The sequence below is a fragment of the Urocampus carinirostris genome, chromosome 13 (assembly GCF_059441175.1).
Source record: "Urocampus carinirostris isolate Australia breed hairy pipefish chromosome 13, RoL_Ucar_1.0, whole genome shotgun sequence".
In the NCBI taxonomy this organism is placed as follows: domain Eukaryota; kingdom Metazoa; phylum Chordata; class Actinopteri; order Syngnathiformes; family Syngnathidae; genus Urocampus; species Urocampus carinirostris.
Genome location: NC_142361.1, coordinates 18,703,293 through 18,722,349, shown reverse-complemented (window position 1 = coordinate 18,722,349; position 19,057 = coordinate 18,703,293). Strand labels below are relative to the sequence as shown.

The 19,057-nt window shown below is 40.1% G+C and overlaps 1 protein-coding gene across 2 annotated transcripts in view; it reads right to left on the bottom strand.

Moving 5' to 3' along the window:
- Window positions 1-265: 265 nt before the first annotated feature.
- bmpr1aa (bone morphogenetic protein receptor type 1Aa) overlaps window positions 266-19,057 on the bottom strand; it is a 30,782-nt gene continuing 11,990 nt past the window's right edge. The window contains exons 3-13 of one of the 2 annotated variants that reach the window (XM_088350630.1): window positions 16,674-16,924; window positions 11,956-12,118; window positions 9,218-9,320; window positions 9,031-9,130; window positions 8,850-8,934; window positions 7,268-7,403; window positions 6,982-7,174; window positions 4,781-5,078; window positions 4,536-4,711; window positions 2,524-2,654; window positions 266-2,451 (exon numbers count right to left, since the gene is read on the bottom strand). In XM_088350630.1, coding sequence (XP_088206756.1) covers window positions 2,326-2,451; window positions 2,524-2,654; window positions 4,536-4,711; window positions 4,781-5,078; window positions 6,982-7,174; window positions 7,268-7,403; window positions 8,850-8,934; window positions 9,031-9,130; window positions 9,218-9,320; window positions 11,956-12,118; window positions 16,674-16,924 — 1,762 coding nt within the window. In that variant the 3' untranslated portion in view covers window positions 266-2,325. Of the gene's footprint in view, window positions 2,452-2,523; window positions 2,655-4,535; window positions 4,712-4,780; window positions 5,079-6,981; window positions 7,175-7,267; window positions 7,404-8,849; window positions 8,938-9,030; window positions 9,131-9,217; window positions 9,321-11,955; window positions 12,119-16,673; window positions 16,925-19,057 lie in introns of both variants that reach the window. The other variant, XM_088350629.1, reaches the window with a different exon arrangement.

Below are 19,057 nucleotides of genomic sequence, written 5' to 3'. Positions count from 1 at the left end.
TACGACTTAATGCAGGCAAATACATTTCAATGAAGCATTTTTAAAAGCAGATTTTTGCAGGCTGGTCCTCTACTCCCACTGAGTTGCGTTGCTCATTTAGTCCAGAAGAGGGCGATGTAAGCCATGTTGACACACGAAATCGTACGGTAATTTAAAACTACAGCAAGAAAGCGAGTTTGTCCATTCCCATTAATCGTAAATCTTTAACAAAATAAAGGGACCATTCTTTTGGTTCGTTCAGCGAGTCGAACAAAAGACAAAGCAGTTGAGTACTAAAAATAAGGTTATTTATTCATAACTGTTACATTGGACAGACTTGAGTGTACAGTATACACTTACTTGGTAAACTCCATAACGCCCCAAAGAAAAAACATTTCTACACGTCTCATAAGGCTTTTTAGATATTAAAAGTTGACTGCTGCAAAATCGCTCATTTGAGCGAATTCAACAGCTTCAGACATTTCGCAACCATCACTTCCTGCAAAAACTGAGCATAGTTTAGCACAAGGGGATGCACATTGATGGTTGCTTTGACCGAAGTGGCTTCATTTTTGTCGGGGATGAAACTTGAATGTGTCTTCCGTCGGAATTAAATCGTTAACATCTCCAAACTTCAGGATTCTCCTTTAAAAAATAAAAGTCTTAAATACAAAGAAAACAATTACTAAAGTCTGATTGGACGCATACAAACTTAATGGGAGGAGCCAAAGGCTAAACCTTGGCTAAAAAATTGAAACAAGGTAGCCAACAAATCTGAAAATTTAATGTTTCAAATTTGGACAGCTCACAAGAGTATTTAGGGGAACTGGCTTTAGGGCCTGGCCATCAATTGTGGATGATGACGTGGTTTTATATGACATGATTATTAATAACTTGTAATAAACTGTCCGCACCGGTTTAGAATCTGCTGCTGTTATGTTTTGTATGCTTTTTAAGCACTTAACAGCTACTCTGCTCAAAGAACATGGCTATTTACCTTATTCTCACAAGCACAAACACATTGCATAACGCGATCATGTTGGCGTTCACAATTCATACGACCTCATTTTAATTATACAAATGGCCGTTTACACTTTCACCGTTTAAAGTTGGGTACAGCTCGCCAGTATCAGCAGCAAGGTGAGTTTGGTTGGGCATTCTTACCTGGGATGCCCGTGGTTTGACAAAGCAGCCCCACTCCTATGTGACGCATATGCACTGGTCTCGTCATAAGGGATTCTCGCCCCTGAGATTACAAAACACTTTCATTCTTTTTTTCACAAATGCAGTATTATTACAGTACCATGTTTTGAGTAGTGATGGTTCATGCACATGGTTGTGATATATATATATATGTAAAAAAAAACAACCTTAAAGTTGCTGCAAAAAAAGAACTGTTTCCCAAGATACTGCTGTGGCTCCCACATCTTGGTGAATGCTAAATTAGTCTTAGCACTCTTGACAACAGCATGACTTTATCTGAATTATCATCCGTCACATATTGAAAATAAAATAAAAAGCAGCTTTCACAAACATGCAAATAATCAGATGAACTAGCTTACTCGTGTAGCCTGTGGCATCAAAGTAGCTTCTGTTGCTTGGTTTCGAAAATAACGTCTGACATTTAGCAACACCGCTCATAAAAATAGAATTAAATGGCAAACCAAGTTTGGGGGTTTAAAAAGATGCCGCCAAGTCTGAATTTGTGGTTTCGAAGACGTAATAACGAGTGCACACAGATTTTCATTTTGATGCCCACACACCACTGCATACGTGTGTTTGGACAAAGAAGAGGGGCATTCCCATTTGTTGTTCATAACGAGCCCGTTACCCAAGCAGAATGCTGCGCTTGAAGCGTTTCAATGTGTCGCCCAGTTGGGCAACAAGACTGCGTTTCCCAAGGTTTGAAGAACCGATTTCCGAACTCAGCCCTTGTTACCTCGTCCAACAGAGCTCGTTCGTTAACATTTCTGTCTATTGCATACAAAAGTGATTTTAAAGTCACATTATGTGCGGCGTTTCATATAAATAGTGAAAATACATTTTGCCGTCCACCCACTGAGGTATGTCTCCACCCATCGGATTGCTCGTGTCCGCAACAAACAAAAAACAGGACGGTTCACGTCTTCACGGTGACGACTCCGACATCTCCCTGCAGCTGAGACATTTATGGAGAAAAACCAGGGGGAGAACCCCCCCAAAAATTGACGATTTTGGAAGAGGACAAGAAGAGGCTACACAGGGACAGGAAGTGGTCTGCATTGCTTTCACAGAAAGCATCACCGAAGGAACTTGAGAAGAAGGACGAGTTCCGTGACTTGGGTTTTTCTTTTTCTCCTAAATTATTCAGATTTTGATGTCCTGTGACTCAACCATCTTGGCCAGAGTCTTCTTAACTCTCAAGATGGTGAGTCGGGAGGCGGGGCTTGCCGACCAGCACTCGCACATTAGCTTCAGCATAGCGCGCAGACACTAGAAAAGCCAAAAGACACGTAAGCAGTGTGACGCAGAGGCGCACCCGGGCATTTGGCATTGAACGCTTACCTCGTCGCCGTTCCATCGGTTGGACACAGTGGGGCGCAGGCCCTTGACACAAACCACATCCAACATGTCCTCATACGACGGGTCTGATGGCACTGTGTCGTAATACGGGAGCTGGTACTCCTCCACCATGCCTGCATGCACACCCGATGAATTTATTATTTTTTTGTGTGTGTGTGTGTGTGTGTATGTGTGTGTACATGACGACTTGAGAATCACTTTCAAAAACCTTTATCTTATCACCCCTTTGGCAAATTTCAAACTGTGTTTTTCTCCTTTTTATTTGTATCTCAAATTGCCTTTCAAGATGACATGTATGTTTTTGGTGTTGGATTTTAACAAATGTGACTTATATGCCAGGGGCGACTTGTATGTTTTTTCCAGCTCAGTTTCCAATGCAGTCAAATTTTCTAAAGTAAAGTGCAAAGTTGCTTATTGCTTTAAAATATTCCCCTAATGGTACATTTCTGGGGCAGTTTTGCTCAGTTCCACAAAGAATAATAACAATTTAGAAAGTAAAAAGCTTCAAATCAGTTATATTTTGACCTGCTGTGTGAAGATTTTTTTCTTTCAAACTGTGGCTGTTCCCACAGCAATCATTCAGAAGTTGTCTCTTTCTACAGGGCCCACTGTGAATAGTTTCACACAAAGTTTTGGCAAGAACGGAGGGGACGTGTCCCCACCAATATCGAGCAATCTTTTTTTTGTCCCCAACGTATCTTATTTGATCACCAAAAAAAAGCGAGCTCTGCCCCCACCAATGCCAAGACCCAAACTACGCCCTTGGTTTCAGAGTTACTAATAATTATTTTAATACTATAGATATTGAGAAATTCAATTCAAGTCACATTTATTTCTAAAGCCCTTACTCATAAAATGTCTCGAAAAAACTGCACAGTACACAAATACAACATCCCCAGATCTGAAACCTACATAAGAGCATGGAAAAATTAAAAAACCTAGCATGAGGAAAATAAGAAACCATGAGAAGGGACCGCACATGAGGTAATCCCCCTTCCAGGATGACCAGGCTGCAATAGAAAGTTATATTGTGACAGATGTTGCATTGGGGAATCAATGAGAAAAAAATCTGGAATGTGACGTGCAGTGCCGCCTAAAGGTGACGGAGCGCCCCAAGCTGGCCATATGCTTGCTGCCTGCAGGCTGCGAAATGCATCTGCCCTTAAATTCACTCAAGTTAAAACAAACTGCAGTGAACATTTGAACATAACATGGAAATAATTGACCAGTACAACATTTTTTAAGGTTGTGCTGTCAAAAACTAAAATGAACTCAAGGTGGAAAGCAGCTCTTTGAAATCTCTGGGTGATAGCTAGCTAAAGTTACAGGAGCATGCATGTCAGGTGACTGACCCTGGTCTTCGACATGGATGAAACTGGTTGTTTTCCTATTAACTTTCAATCCTGAGTTGTCAAATAAATTAAAAGACTAAAAACACAGCAAAATACTTAAAAAAAACATTTGTTAACGTTTAATGCATTTTCCAGACTGTAAGTCACTCCGTAGTACAAGTCGCACCAGCCAAAAATGCACAATTAAGAAGGAAAAAACATATAAGGCCCGACCTGGCATATAAATCACATTTTGGGGGACATTTGAGAAAATTCAACACCAAAAACAAACATGTCATTTTGAAAAGCAATTTAAAATAGAGAAAAACAGACAAACATTGCATGATTGACATGCTTGGTAATGGCAGCAACGATGTAACATATTAAGAGTTATTCAGATAACTCTAGCACAAAGGTCATGCTTACCAAACAATCAGCTTCACTCCATATCACTAAATCCAATGAAATATTCATCCCCTGTGTCACTTTTACCGGTAAGCAAAAAGAATCCCACTTAAAGTCCGGTAAATACGGTAATTGAAACTTTTTTCTTAGATCTGACCTCGTTGGGCCCGTGTACGCAAGAATGCTTTAGGGTAAAAATGTCCCTGAATTTGACTGTACAAACGCCATGTGCAGGATCAAATCACGAATGTGTCGTACCTCCGGTGACGCAGCGTCTAGCCATCTCCCAGACGACCAGTCCGAAGCTGTACATGTCAGCCATCAGGTAAGCCTGGAACTGGTTCTTCTTTAGGCTCTCGTCCAGAACCTCCGGCGCCATGTAGCGCCGCGTGCCCATACGCGTACTCAGTGGGATGTCCACCTCATTGGTGTCACTACGGCGATGCAAAGCGAGTCAGACAAAGCAGCAGGGGGTTGCATGGGCGACAGAATCTGGATCCCACCTGTTGAACTTGACAGCGAGGCCGAGGTCGGCGATGCAGCAAGTGCCGTTCTTCTGGATGAGAATGTTCTTGCTCTTCAAATCGCGGTGGGCGATGGCAGGTTTGCCCTGCGTGCCGTAGATTTGCGTGTGCAAGTGGCACAAGCCGCAGGCAGTGGAGTACGCCAGGCGCAAGAGCGTGGCCGTGTCCAGCGTGGCTGTCCTCAGGAAGTCGTACAGCGAACCGTTCTCATGGTAGTCGCTTATGAGGAACAGCTGCGCAAAGGCGCCCGTGCCCTTGATGTCCGCTGCGATGAACCCTGGAAAACATCAAACGTCAAACCAGGGAATCCCCTCACAAATAATTGTTAGACTTTGCTCCGTTTGGTTTGCAGTTTTTCTTTAATCCTTACGCAAGATACATTGGTTTACATTGGACAGTAATAGGCTAAAATAAAAAAATCCTCCATCATGTTGACCCCACACCCATAATTGCAAAAAAACCTCAGATAACTGACAATATAAAGTTCTGTATTTTGGCAGACTGTAAGACACACCTAAGTACCCCAGATTGGCCGGAAATTTGAAAGCGCGCCTTATAACACAGTGCGCCTAATACACTGCAAAATACTGTGCGATAAAATTGGAAACGCATATTTATACGGCGTTCCTATAGCTTAAGGCAAGTTAAATTAACAACTTTTAAATACTTTTTTTAATGCCTTTCAAATACAAATTTAAGCACAAGTTGACAAAAAACCCACAGTTGAAACAAACACAAAAAACCACAAATATTTCTTTACACAAGAAAAGACCATGCACATTACTTGGCACAAATTTTAGCCATGGTGAAAGACGTTCGTCGTACAGCCATTTCTCATTTCCCATGGTGCAGAGTAAACGTCTCTGTCCCAAGTTGTGTATTGTGGGCAGACCGAAGAAATGCGTCTGCCCTGAAAGGCAGGACTGAAACCACATCACCGTTTTGATAGTTCAGTTATTGTGGTCACTTGATGTAGCCCCGAAAGTAAATTATTTAGAATTATTTAGAAAAATACAATTGATACATGTTACGAAAACTTTTTAGTTAAAACAAATATAAATCTTATTAATGTATTCACATTTTTTAAGACTTTTGAAAATTGGATTTAAGCACTTTTAATCCCAATTAAGGCCTAATTTTTTTGATGATGAATTTAAATACTATTAAGACTTTTCAATGATCCATGGGTACCGTGTTATACATGTGCGTTACTATACTCGATTTTAAGGTCTATTACCGCTATTATTGACCCATTGAAAAACATCGCTGATCATAATCGCAAAGCTTAGTATATATAAAATGGGAATTGAACCCAGGTCATGGCAATGAAAGCACCGGTACTTAACCACTAGACCACCTAGATTCCTAAAAGAGTTGAATAAACACCAATTCATCATCAGATACACCAAAGAGTTGTTACCCTTGCTGTGCTTTTTTGTGTATATTTATATCTTTTAGGACACCTTTCTGTTTTCTCCATTCTCTAACACTTGTTTCTGGCACCGAAAGTAAAAATAGTCTGATAATGAGATCAAATCTAATGTCTTTTGTATGTGATCTGTATCACTTGTGGTGTAGAGGTTAGTTTTCGATATTCTAACCGCCGCGACCCAGGTTCGATTCCCATTAAATGCAGTGTTTTGCGATTTTGTTTGGTGACATTTTTCCACTGATCAATTATGGCATTCATTTGTACCGTGAGTGTATAAAATCCGCAACGGATATACACAAATAAAGTAGCTCTTACTGTAATTTTATTCCCATGCGCCTCAAAGTCCAGAGCACCTTATATATTGAAAATGTGACAAAATACTATTTTTGGAGGGTGCTCCTTATAATGTGGTGCGTTCATAGTGTAGAAAATTTGGTCCATGACACAAAAGAAATATAGTTTTTTTGCCATGTGTAATTGCAGCATCACAAAAAAATGCTATAGTTAATGAGCAAGCTGGGGTTCTGAAGTGGAAAGAAAAAATTGCGAATTGATGCAAAATATGCAAGGTATCTATGTACAGGGAAGTAAAATGAGGCAGGTGATTGAAGAGCTAGCCCTGCCACCTTATAACCGCTCTGTGTAAAATGGATGCATTGAGGTACCACCTTAACACAGCATTTCTATTGAGACGGTAAAAGATGACATCAGCCACATCAGTGACATCATCTCACGTGTGCCCTAGTACCAAGGATGTTGTCGTGTCTCATGAGGACAGTCTGGTAGATTTCCGTCTCTCTGAACCAGCTCGCCTCCTCTCGAGTGAAGAACACTTTGACGGCCACCTTCTCGCCTCGCCAGCGGCCCAGCCAAACCTCTCCGTAGCGACCTTTGCCAATCTGGCGCACCATCTGGATCTGTTTGGCAATAGTGCGCTGGACCTTTTGGTGCAATTCGCAGAAAAAAGAAACAGCTTAATTTGATTCTTATGTATTACGTGAAGCAACAAAGCCGGTGCCATGTCAAGCACATACCAACAGAGGGAGCCCGGAGCCGCTGCCAGAGCTCTGGGATTGGTGGATGAGGTCTTTAAGAGACTCCCCCACAGGGATGAACACTTCCTGTTCCACGTCCTTGTGGTACCGCTGACGCTCACTTTGCCACTTGTATCTGACACAAGCAACATACGGACATAAGCACACAAATATAAATATTTCACTCACAACTAAATCTCAGGCACAAATCCTCCAAACATTCGAGTCATGACTTAAGTGTAAAAGTGAGAACATACTGATATAACGACTTTTGCCTTCAATAAATCCCAAACTCCTCATTTGGATTACCGTATTTTCCGCACTATAAGGCGCACCTAAAAGTCTAAATTTTTTTCAAAAGCTGACCATGCGCCTTATAACACAGTGCGCCTTATATATGGCTCAATATTAAATTCGCAAGGTCTCGCAACTACGAGAAACAGCCGCCGACTCCATTTTTCGCGCTGTGCATACTGGGAAATATTAAACAACGATTCTCTTTCATACGTGCGGGGAGACAGCGCCGGGCGACATACGCCACCATCTGTCAGTGGATCGTAAATGCATGGGCTGATATATCAGTCTCAACTGTGGTCCGAGCTTTCAAGAAGACGGGAATTGTCCCCGAACAGCCAGACAACATCAGCGACACTGACTCAATTAATGACGACCTTGATGAAACGGAGCCGGACGTGTTGGATGGCCCATTCACTGAGATGGTCAATTCGAACACTGCAGAAGAAGAATTCGAGGGATTCGTCGATGAGGAGCTTATAGAGTGATCTTTGTTTTTCTTTTGTGTGTTTACGTTTTACATTTTACAGTTATTATGTTATTGCTTTATTGTTATTGTTTTGCACTTGTTGTTTTTGCACATTACGAGTGTCACTTTATTGCGATTGCACTAACGTTTCATTTAAAATAACAGTATTAGACGTTTTTTTTTTTGCGTGTTGACTAAATGGAGGAAAAGTAAAATGATATGCCTTGATGTTGTTCAAAGATGTTAAAGATGTGTCACGAAAATGCTTTACCTCAGAGAAAATAATAAAACGGCTGTTTATTTATTTTGGGAGTGAATGGAGTTGTGGAAAGCTTGTTTGTTAACAATAAAGTTTGACCATTTTGAATGTTTTGTTGACATTCCCTTTAGCGTGGCAACATCTAGAGGTTGCATAACGTAACTACATTCTCTACTGTAGTCAAGTCAAGTCACATTTATTTACCGTAAATAGCCCTTAATCACAAAAATGTCTCGAAGGACTGCACAGGATTACAATTACAAAATTGCACAATTACCTGATCTTAAACCAGCATGCACTTATAGCGCCTTATAATGGGGTGCGTCTCATGTATGGCAAAAGTTTTAAAATATATCATTCATTGAAGGTGCGCCTTATAACACGGTGCGCCATATAGTGCGGAAAATACGGTAGGTTTTGTAAGAGTATTCAAACTGCCTTTGGTAAGTGAAATGTACTGTAGTAGTGAAATGCACAGTTCCAAATGACTAATGGAGTCTCTGGAAATGTGTCAAGTAACAAGCGTGTACAGTTGATTTATACTCGTGTGCAGCACGTACCTGTAGTAGCAGACCACAGTGACGCATATGAGTGTGCAGCAGCACACTGTCATGGAGATAAGGAAGGCTAACCAGTGGGGATTGCCTTCTGGAAACAAGATGGGAAAAGATCAGTAAACAAATGCAATGGCTGGAAAGGGCCAACAACAGACCCCTTGATGCTGTGAACAATGAATGGTACCTGAAGGAGCCTGGGGGGGTAGCGTGGGCTGCAGGTCTCGGTTACAAAAGTCGGTGCTGCAGCACTCGATGGTCCTCCTGCTCTGAGCGTTGGGGGAGTCCTGTCAATCAAGAACCAATGATATTGTTACACATATCCTGACTGTGTTTGATTGCGTGTGCTTGTGTGTGAGCACGAGCTTGCGTACCTTGCACTGGAAGTGCGAGCCTTCATACTTCATACATCCTGATGTGAGGATGGCCTCGCCATGCTCGTCCTCCTCAATGATTGCAAAGCACTGACCGTTGGTCCTGAAGAATGATACTTGTCATCTTGCATGAAAGTTCTATTTTCTTTTTTTTTTTAATGACAGCAATACACGAAGCTCTCCTAATCAGGGATCAGAATGGAGATTTTCATTTTCAGCTGAAATAGCCAGGGTCCAGGGCGGAGCCCGGTGGGGGGCTCAGGGGGGCAAAGCCCCCCTGAAGTCAACAGCATTTATCTTATTTGCTATGTGAAAATTGCACTAGAATGAATTAAATCCAACAAAACAGAAACCATGTATTATATATATATATATATATATATATATATATATATATATATATATATTAAAAAATAAATAATATATTGACATTAAAAGCATTTGTAATATTGAACATGATCATAATGATACAAAATAATCTATTTTAATCATGTTTATAACAAATTTTAAATTTTGTTTATCCTGTTCTAAATATTGTATAAACACAAAAGATAAAATCATTTCATAAATAAATAGATTTATAAATACCTCAGATTGGGATTTTCTGTCACACAGGGGAACCAGTGGTTGACTGCTGCTAGTATTTGAAGTGGAAGTATTTGAAACGGCCAATAATGTTGAACCGGTGGCTGCCGATTTTAAATGCGGATCCGACTGCACAATTTTATCGCCGGCAAGCTATTTTTGCTTTGTGCTTGTTCATTTTAGCATGATCGATCAGTGCCACACAACCTCGCGTACCATAATTGATCAGATCGACACAGTATAGACACTTTGCTTTCCCTGGAACATCACACTTTGCGATGAACTGGCTCAAAGTTTCTGTAACTTCCTTGATCTTTGCGCCGATTTTAACGTTTACTGTGACAGTCTTCTCCAGCCATGACCACTTAAATTTATTCTTGATTCCTTTATCAATCTCGGAGACAAAAGCCTCGTCTTCTTTTCTTAGTATTTTCATATTTACTTTTTCAAACACTCATTTCACCGTTTGAAAAGACCGGAAGGAGCGCCATGTTTGAGAAAGCCAATGCTCTGAACAAAAGCTCCGCTGATTGGTTATCAGCAAACCTATCGACCAATGGTCTAAATGCTAACTTGGGGTGATGAAACAGTCACGTATCATACCTCACCCCCCCCAAATATTTTTTCATCGAATTTAGACGATTTACGGGAATGACCTTTGGGGTTCAAAAACAGCGGAAATCCGCGGATCCGCGGAAAATTCTGATCCCTGCCTAATGCATCTTAAAGATTGTGGTTTTAGCAATTGCTGAGAAATCAACAACAAAAAGCTTGACAACAGGGTTAGGGGAACCAAGCGGTTATTTAGCAACAAAATGCTACTTTCTGTTTTGCTTGTTGGTAGCACTTAGTCAAAGTAAATATTTGAACTTGAAACTAAGGATGATGTGCAGGTTTTTTAGACCAATACCTGCTGTGTAAACAGATACTCGTTTTTTTTCATTGTATAAAGTTAAACTAAATGGATATGCCCGAAGAAATGCTTACAATTGAATAGGGCTCCAACAATTTGTCAACATTGTCAACAAAAATAGAGAATAGAAAATTTTGAAGAAGAACTACTTTGTTGACTATGGTCGCCACGCATGTTTTCCCAACAGAGTCAGGTTTCTCTACTTGAATACTATTTCTACTGTGGGTTGCTCATGCGTAATAGCTACTGTCTTGAGCAGTAACAAACAGAAAGGACGGTGTCAACATAAAGTTCCAGGACCAAAACCTCTAAAGTTTGGGAACTATTCAGTCGGGATAAGGCGAAAATAAAAGACAACCCACAAAATTTGCACAGCACACCTTGTGTATCATGAAAGTAAATTGGTGATACAAAAACCTTTTAAGACAAAAGCATGTCCGAAATTTTTAATTAAACAGTCTGACTCGCCTCAGTAAGATTTGAGTAAAATTCAAGCAAATACATTTTTGATGACATGCATTATACTTTTTGTACGTGTATATTTCACTATAAAATAGAGTTTGAGTGTTATGACCGAATGTGCCGAACAAATGAATTTGACATTAAATGCAAGTAATCCGAAAAACAAATGTCAGTTTCCAAAATGTTAAAAATGACTAATGTCAGTTGTCAATATGGTTTGATTACAAAATGTAGAGAATTGTTAAGTTCCTTTGTGAAAAACAACAAACGCACATAATGTTAGATTTATCCAATGTTCTACTGCTGCTAATGAGCATGTTCTTATTTCTCAAATGTTTACCCAATTTTTAATTATTATTTATTTGCCTGTCCCTAAAAATGACTTTTATTTGTTGGATGTATGTCTCTACTGACTGGAGCACTGTGCCTAATAGTCCATTTTCGTTTAATTTTTCTACAAATAAGCAGAATACTAAATAAAATATGTACTTTTAACTGTACCCATTTTGCTTGTGTTTATTATCATTCGCCAATGACCCCTGAACCAACCTCATGCTAAGTTCAAGAAAAAAATAATACCAGTAATATCAGATTATTCGACTGATCGTTTAAATATTTGGTGAATAGCCGACTATTAAAATAGTCATTAGTTGCAACCCTTCAATTGAATAAAACTGATACCACATTTGCTGAGAAAAGAAATACCAGAATGTCATTCTTTTGCATGAAAGAAATGTCTTGGCATAATAAAAAGACAACAAGCATGGTTTGCACTTACAGGCAAGTGTTGTTGGTGGCATCCTCTGGACAATGCCCAGAGCAATAGCAGCTCAGAAAACGGGCGGCATCCTCAGGAGCAATGGTGGAGTCCTCGCCGGGTCGCCGGGCCTCCGCTTTTACGCCTGTGCCCTGGAGGACGTGATCTGGGTTCTGACCTGCGGCTGCAAACGCAAAAACAAAAGACACTATATGATCAGCAGGTAAAAATATACAGTACTTCCAAGGTAAATCATCTACAAACTCATTAAAACTTTTGTTATAGTATTCATGAAAAGAGGGTCTCCTAAAAAAATGTCAGCTTTGGAAAACCCTTATTAACTTAACACAACGTAACCTAAGTCAGCCTGCACTAAAATAAGGTAACCTAGTTTATCCTAACCCATGTAAAGAAAACTATCTTAAACTAAGCTAACCTAAAGAAAAACACATTCCCATAAAGATTTGTGCTTTGCATCATATTGTTAGAATTTAGAATTTACTAGAATTTACTTGTGTGTAAAATACAGAGATAAGAAAGTGAAATTGTATCCGTGCCACATAAATATTGGAATTGTGAGAAATGTCATTAATTGTGACTATTTGATGAGTTTAGGAACTTCACATAAGGCATACATGCCCCAGTAAAGGTTCAAAAGTCTTGAGCAAACTGAAAAAAGACGACACACATGACATGAAATGAGAAAGTCACTCCTATTCAACACCATCACCGGAGGGAGTGATATTTCCTACTATCCTATTTTCTATAAATAATTTATTGTCAATTCCTATTTGCGCTTTTTGGTTTGAGAGGTCACATTAGAAAATTTAAGGAAAAAAATACCAAAAACTTTTTTTATGCTAGGTAACTGAGGAGAGTCCTCACGTTGAGTTTAGATGGTCACAGACAAACGATTCTATCAGTCTTGAAAGATTTGTCCCAAGATTCTTGGAAAGATCTGGATGAGTGCAGAAATGTTCTGTGCTCGTAAAATATTTTTCAGTTGTCAAGTGAGTTCACGATGAACAAAATGTCTTTGTTGTGGTTTGAGAGCCTGGAATGAAGAATGATTGTGATTCATTGTCGAGTTCTGGATTACATCAGCAGTTTAGACAGTATAATATTTTTAGGGAACGAATGTGCACTCTTATTAAGACACTGATGAGCACTTTTGGGTACAAACACACACATAAAAAAGTGACTTTGAAACAGAATGTAAATTCCCACTTCTGACTTAACGTTTAATTGAAGTCACTATCTTCAAAATTCTTCTTGTTTAATGTGAGGTTTTATGATGTCGTGATGTTGCACAGATTAGTTGGTTGGCGTTATCAGAGCGGAGAAGCATTCCTTTTCTATCAGCATGTGGACTGGTGACTCGACTTTTGCTATTTACAAGGATTTTCCGAATTAACTTTTCGCAGCTAATGTCTCCTTTGAACAGCTAAAATCTTCGTGAGAAGTGGAAAAAGAAGAGGACTAGAAAAAGTTATTTTTTCTGTGGAAAGTTTTGGTGAGATGGAAGGAGGAAAAGAAATGAGGGATTGGAGTGACTGGATTCGTGTTATCAGGTGTCCTGCAGCTGCCTTATCTTACTGCTGCTCTTTTCTCTTTCTTCTTATATGTAGTGCATTCCAGTCAGCTTTCCTTTCCTGGCGGCAACAACACGAGTTGTGCGCCGACATGTCGGGACTTGAAGTCAACGTTTAGAGTTGTCTGGTCGTCATGGTAACAAGTGGAGGAGTACAAATGCCCACTCTCTCTGACAAACCAAAAGTCCAACACCCTGCACCGCTTTTGTTTTTTAAAATATCTCCGACAAACAGCAATGTCATGGCCCAGATTTGTTTTAAGTGAAAGTAACTTCATTGTTACCGTTGCAAGAAATAAAGAAAGATAATTTGGGGAAACTGTTAGAGTATCATTGATTATTTTGTGTGCGACCCCAAAACACCGAATTAAAAACACTTTCTTGACATCAGCTGTCTTGTGGTGCAACTGTGACATGTAATATGTTGACCAGCCATGCCAACGCCTAGAAAATGCATTTGAGTATTGAAAACGCCGCTGAATGACCGTTGACACCACCAGTCCAAAAATGGAAGAGCAAAGAGGCACAACAAATTTCATTTAGAGCTGCAGCCTCATGCGAGTGACCGTCCTCTCGTGGTTCAGATCCTACCTCTCAGATAGGACGCACTGTGTTAAATATGGCGAAATGACATCTGAGCCCTTTAATGTTACCTGTGGTGTTCCGTGGGGTTCGTGCTTGGCCCCCCTTCTTTTCAGCATTTACATGCTTCCATTAGGTGATATTATTCGCAAGTACAATATCAGCTTCCACTGCTACGCAGACGACACTCAACTATATCTTCCGTTGGAGGAATCTCCCACACTAAACTGTGGAAATTTGGAGGCCTGCCTCATTGAGATAAAAGAGTGGATGTCACTCAATTTCTTGCGTCTTAACTCTGAAAAGACCGAAATGTTAGTCATTGGTCCATCTATATGCCGTGACTTATTCTCAAAAACTGCTGTGAACATTGACAAATGTCACATCACACAGAGTGACTCAGTTAAAAATTTAGGTGTCATATTTGACCCTGATCTATCCTTTGAAACGCATGTAAAGAAAATTACTAGAACCGCTTTCTTCGATCTTCGTAACATTGCTAAAATCCGTTCAATACTGTCTCAGTCGGATGCGGAAATTATAATTCATGCGTTTTTTACCTCCCGTCTCGATTACTGTAATGCACTACTCTCTGGTCTCCCGAAGTCTAGAATCAAGTCTCTTCAGCTGGTACAAAATGCCGCAGCGAGGCTTTTAACTAGGACAAAAAAGTACGATCCCACAACACCAATTTTGGCTAACCTGCATTGGCTCCCAGTTAGCCATAGATGTGATTTCTAGGTTCTCTTAATATTATACAAAAGCATACATGGACTTGCTCCCTCTTATCTTTCAGATCTGATTTCCCCCTATGTCCCGGTCCGAAGCCTACGATCTGAGAGTGCCGGTCTTCTGGTGATCCCAAGAGCAAAGAAGTGTTCTGCTGGTTCGAGAGCGTTCTCCATCCGGGCACCGGTGCTGTGGAATGCTCTTCCCCTGAGATCCGATCTGCAACCTCAGTGGAAATGTTTAAATCTAAGCTTAAAACTCACTTCTACTCCATAGCATATGAATAACCTACTCTTCTCGTCGGCTGAAAAATAGTCTGTGTAATATAGTGTAATAATCTGTGAAGCCCTTTGAGACTCTTCGTGATTTAGGGCTATACAAATAAAAATGACTTGACTTGAATCAACACGGACAGATAGACAAAGACAACTTCAAAGTCCAGCGTGTGAAATTCTGGTTAGGATAGTCGCTTTTAGCGACAAATTCTTTTCAAATCATATTTCCTTTTCTGAGTCTTCAAAATGTAAGATTATGAAATTTTCGTACAAATACCCAACATGTAGGTGTCTGTTGTGTAACATGCCAAACAGGATGTGTACTTGTTTTGTCACAATAGTTTTAAAACACACCAGCCTGGCAACACATGGAGTAAAAAAAAATACCCCAAAAAGTGTGTCTGCATCAAGGCACATGTGCTTGACTGTGCGTCAATGGAGACTGAGGTCTGGCAGAAAGATCTCTGGGTAATTTGACTCTTAAAATCACCGTGCATCTTTCACACTTACACGCATACACACTCACACACAAACTCACGCACTTACACCAAGCACAGATTTCCACAGAGCGCAAACCCAACTATAAAAAGATAAATATTTGAGAGACCATTTTGAATTATGAACAGTTTGTTTTTGCCTACTTTTTTTTAACCAAACATTTTCATGGTAACGTATTATCTAAGTAATGAATTACTTTCTCGAACAACAAAAGTTACACATTATTTTAGACTTATTTTAACAACAAAGCAATTAAAAACAAATGAACTTGTAACACTGTACAATGTAGAAATGAGTGAATGAAAAAAAAAAAATCACAATGAATTTGGAACAACTAAAATTAGAATATTCCATGGCACATGTGACGTAAGGTAAACAAATTAAGCCAATAAAACTCAGAATAAAAGGCAGTGACATTTTGACATACATGTGAATTGATGGGCATGAAGAAAAGGGGAAACTTAAACTAGCATTATTCACAAGGCAAAAGTGTCTCCAGAGGGATATTTCCGGAGAACAATGACCGCGTGGAGCGTTTTCAGCACGCTTCGTGTCATACAGGAAACGGTTCATGTGTAATGAGGAAGTGAAAGCGGGAACAATCGGTTCAACAGCTTCCTACAGCGCAGGGCCAGAGAAAGTTTGCTGGGTCTGCGATGGCAGCAAAAAAATATCTAGTATGCAAGCTTGGCAGGGAACACGTCTGATGGAAAAAATATGTCGCCCGAATAATAACTCATCAGGCGAGTTGGCTCATACAAGTGCGCATAAACAAGGGAGCCAGGTTTTTATTTGAGTTTAATTCAGCAATTTCTTCAATAGAGCAGCTTTAATTTAAGTATTTTTATTTCACACTTCCTGTATAATTGTCAAAAATAAAGACAATTTGTATGACGTCAAATAATAGCTTGAATCATTTTAGTTCATCTTCAACCCCAACATGCAAATAGAAGCAATAACTCCTTGACATACATTTAAAGGTGTAATTGGTTACACTTCTTGCATGGGCGAATCGAGTCATTAGATGAGGTAGATAAAGACCTGGCGCAGCTCATTATTCATACCTTCTGCTCCGAGGACCATCAGCAGGGCGGCAGAGGTAACAGCCACCCACAACGACAGCCCTCCCATCTTGTAGCGCAACTGGACGGAGGCTCGTGTGGGCAGAAGAGGTGCCAGAACTGGTGGGACGGAGGCTTCTGTCAGTCCCAATCCAACGATTGGGTTCAGAGCTTTCACGACAGATGTTTGCTCGTCTGCTATCACAATATGAGAAGAAGACCCTGTGGCTCGCCAGCTCTTTGGATCCAGAACACTGTCAACACATAAAATTTACAGTGTATTAAGATTAAAGAGCATGTAACCGCCTGCTTTTATGTTGGTATGGCTTCTTGAGATGTTTTTTTGGGTCTTCTCAATGTTTATGTTGCCAAATATTTGGAACCAGGGGATGAATTTTCTAACTACTTCACCCAAATGGTGAAAACTACTCGAAGATCATTGTTACCAATTAAAACACCTAGACATTTGTATATCAAGATAAAGGGGCTTGGCATAGCAGTGTGCAGTCATCGTTTTGAATTTGTCCCTCATTACCATACAGACAAAGCAAAACTAAAGCAATTTAAGTAGTAATGTTGGACCTGTGCCCTGCAAATGAAACGGATGTCAAAGCATTATCTTGAAAGAGCCAGTACAATTCATGATCGTCAAAGACTACTTTATACCTGCATGTGGTGCCGCATGAGAACAGGAAAAATGAATGCATCAAATTAACTTTTGTAGTCAGTTTCGTCACGGCTTCCTGACAATATCATAAGTGTCTACCCATTATACTCATATCACCTGAACCTCAAGGTCAATTGAAGTCAGTGACTCAATTTTCTCGTTTGTTTGAATAAGATATTTGACTGACTTCTAGTGGGTTTTCTGGCATATTTTTGATGAGAGAATGATGGTGGGTCACATCTACAATATGCCAAGCAGGGCTTCATTTTTAAAAGCCATTCTATTTGCAAACATAATGAAATAAATAGTGTAAGGTAGAGATGGGTGGACTTTACATAGCGTTGGAAACACTGGATTTTCTTGTTCTCTGCTACTGGTGTGACTGCAGCATTATGGACAAATTGATTCTCCCTTTTAACCCTCTCCATGTACACTGAAGACGTTGTCAAAGATGTGCACAATTATGGGAGCACATAGCATAATTAGGGGGCTTCAAGATGGGGATTGGTGGACACTGCATATGCTGATAGTGCATGTGCGTGTAAGGTAATTATTGCCAATGTCCAGCCAGTGTCTGTCACTTTCCATTTGCCAGGGCAGGACAAAGAGTTGGAACTGAGACCCCCATTTCACACGTCTCTGGCTGGTGAAGGGGTTTGGTGATCTCCCTGTGAGAATTCCCACTTTGAGGAGAACATTAGACAAGTGACTGGACGATGTGCAGTTTTTTGGGTGTGCAAGTTGGTGAACTACGTTGTGAGCTCAAAAAACAAACGCCAATGCAGGAAAGTAGACAAGTCAAGCAGTCTTGGGGAGGGCCTTGAAACCTAACAGGAAACTGCACACATCTTCCATAAGCTACACTCAATCACATAAATGCAGCAATCCTAGAACGCCTACTTCCCTTTGAAAACAGCAGAGTAGTAGCATTACCCCAAATATGCACGTCATCTTCTACACAAGGAGCACATTTGAGTATCAGTGGTAACAATTGCTTAAGTCGTGCCCTAGATTGAGCAGGGACTTCATTTTCATTTACTGTTTAGGCTGTTACACGAGTCTTCTACCACCAAAGTAATAAAAGACATTAATCTATTTAAGAAAATGGAAAACGACCTAAATCGAATGAAGAAAGATAAAGAATTTCCGGCAAGCTTCATAACATGGTGGAGAGAATAAAATAAGGCATTGTTATCATCTGTATAAATGTTATAGGACCCTTGTAAGAGGGCCGGCAGCCATATTGAAGTCAAAACAGCCCCCTACTAATACTGTGATTTCAATCTTAGTCATTCTACAATTTATTTGTGTAGCCTGCGAGCGCTCTGCCTTGGGCTTGTATGTTTGGACTGCCACTCTTCTTCCAGAGCAGGAAGTGGACACGCATTAAGGTCTGATTATTGATGTCTGGACCTCCACACTGCAGCCGCCCGCTCACCAAAGAAGGGAGGGAGTGTTAAAAGCTGCCCGTTATTAGCAATTTTTACCATTATTCCAGAAAGGTCTTGGCTACATGTAGTAAGGCATTTTGCCAACAGGGAAATTTTGTTTTATTCGTAATCGATTCGGGTAGAAAAGTTGAACACAAAATTCAAATATAATAGTCATTTTAAAAAATGTATATAAACATATATATGATGTGTATAACTGCCACAGTACCCTAAGAATGCGCAGTCTCTAGAAGCTAAGCAGGGTCAGGTCTTGTTCGTACCCGTATGGG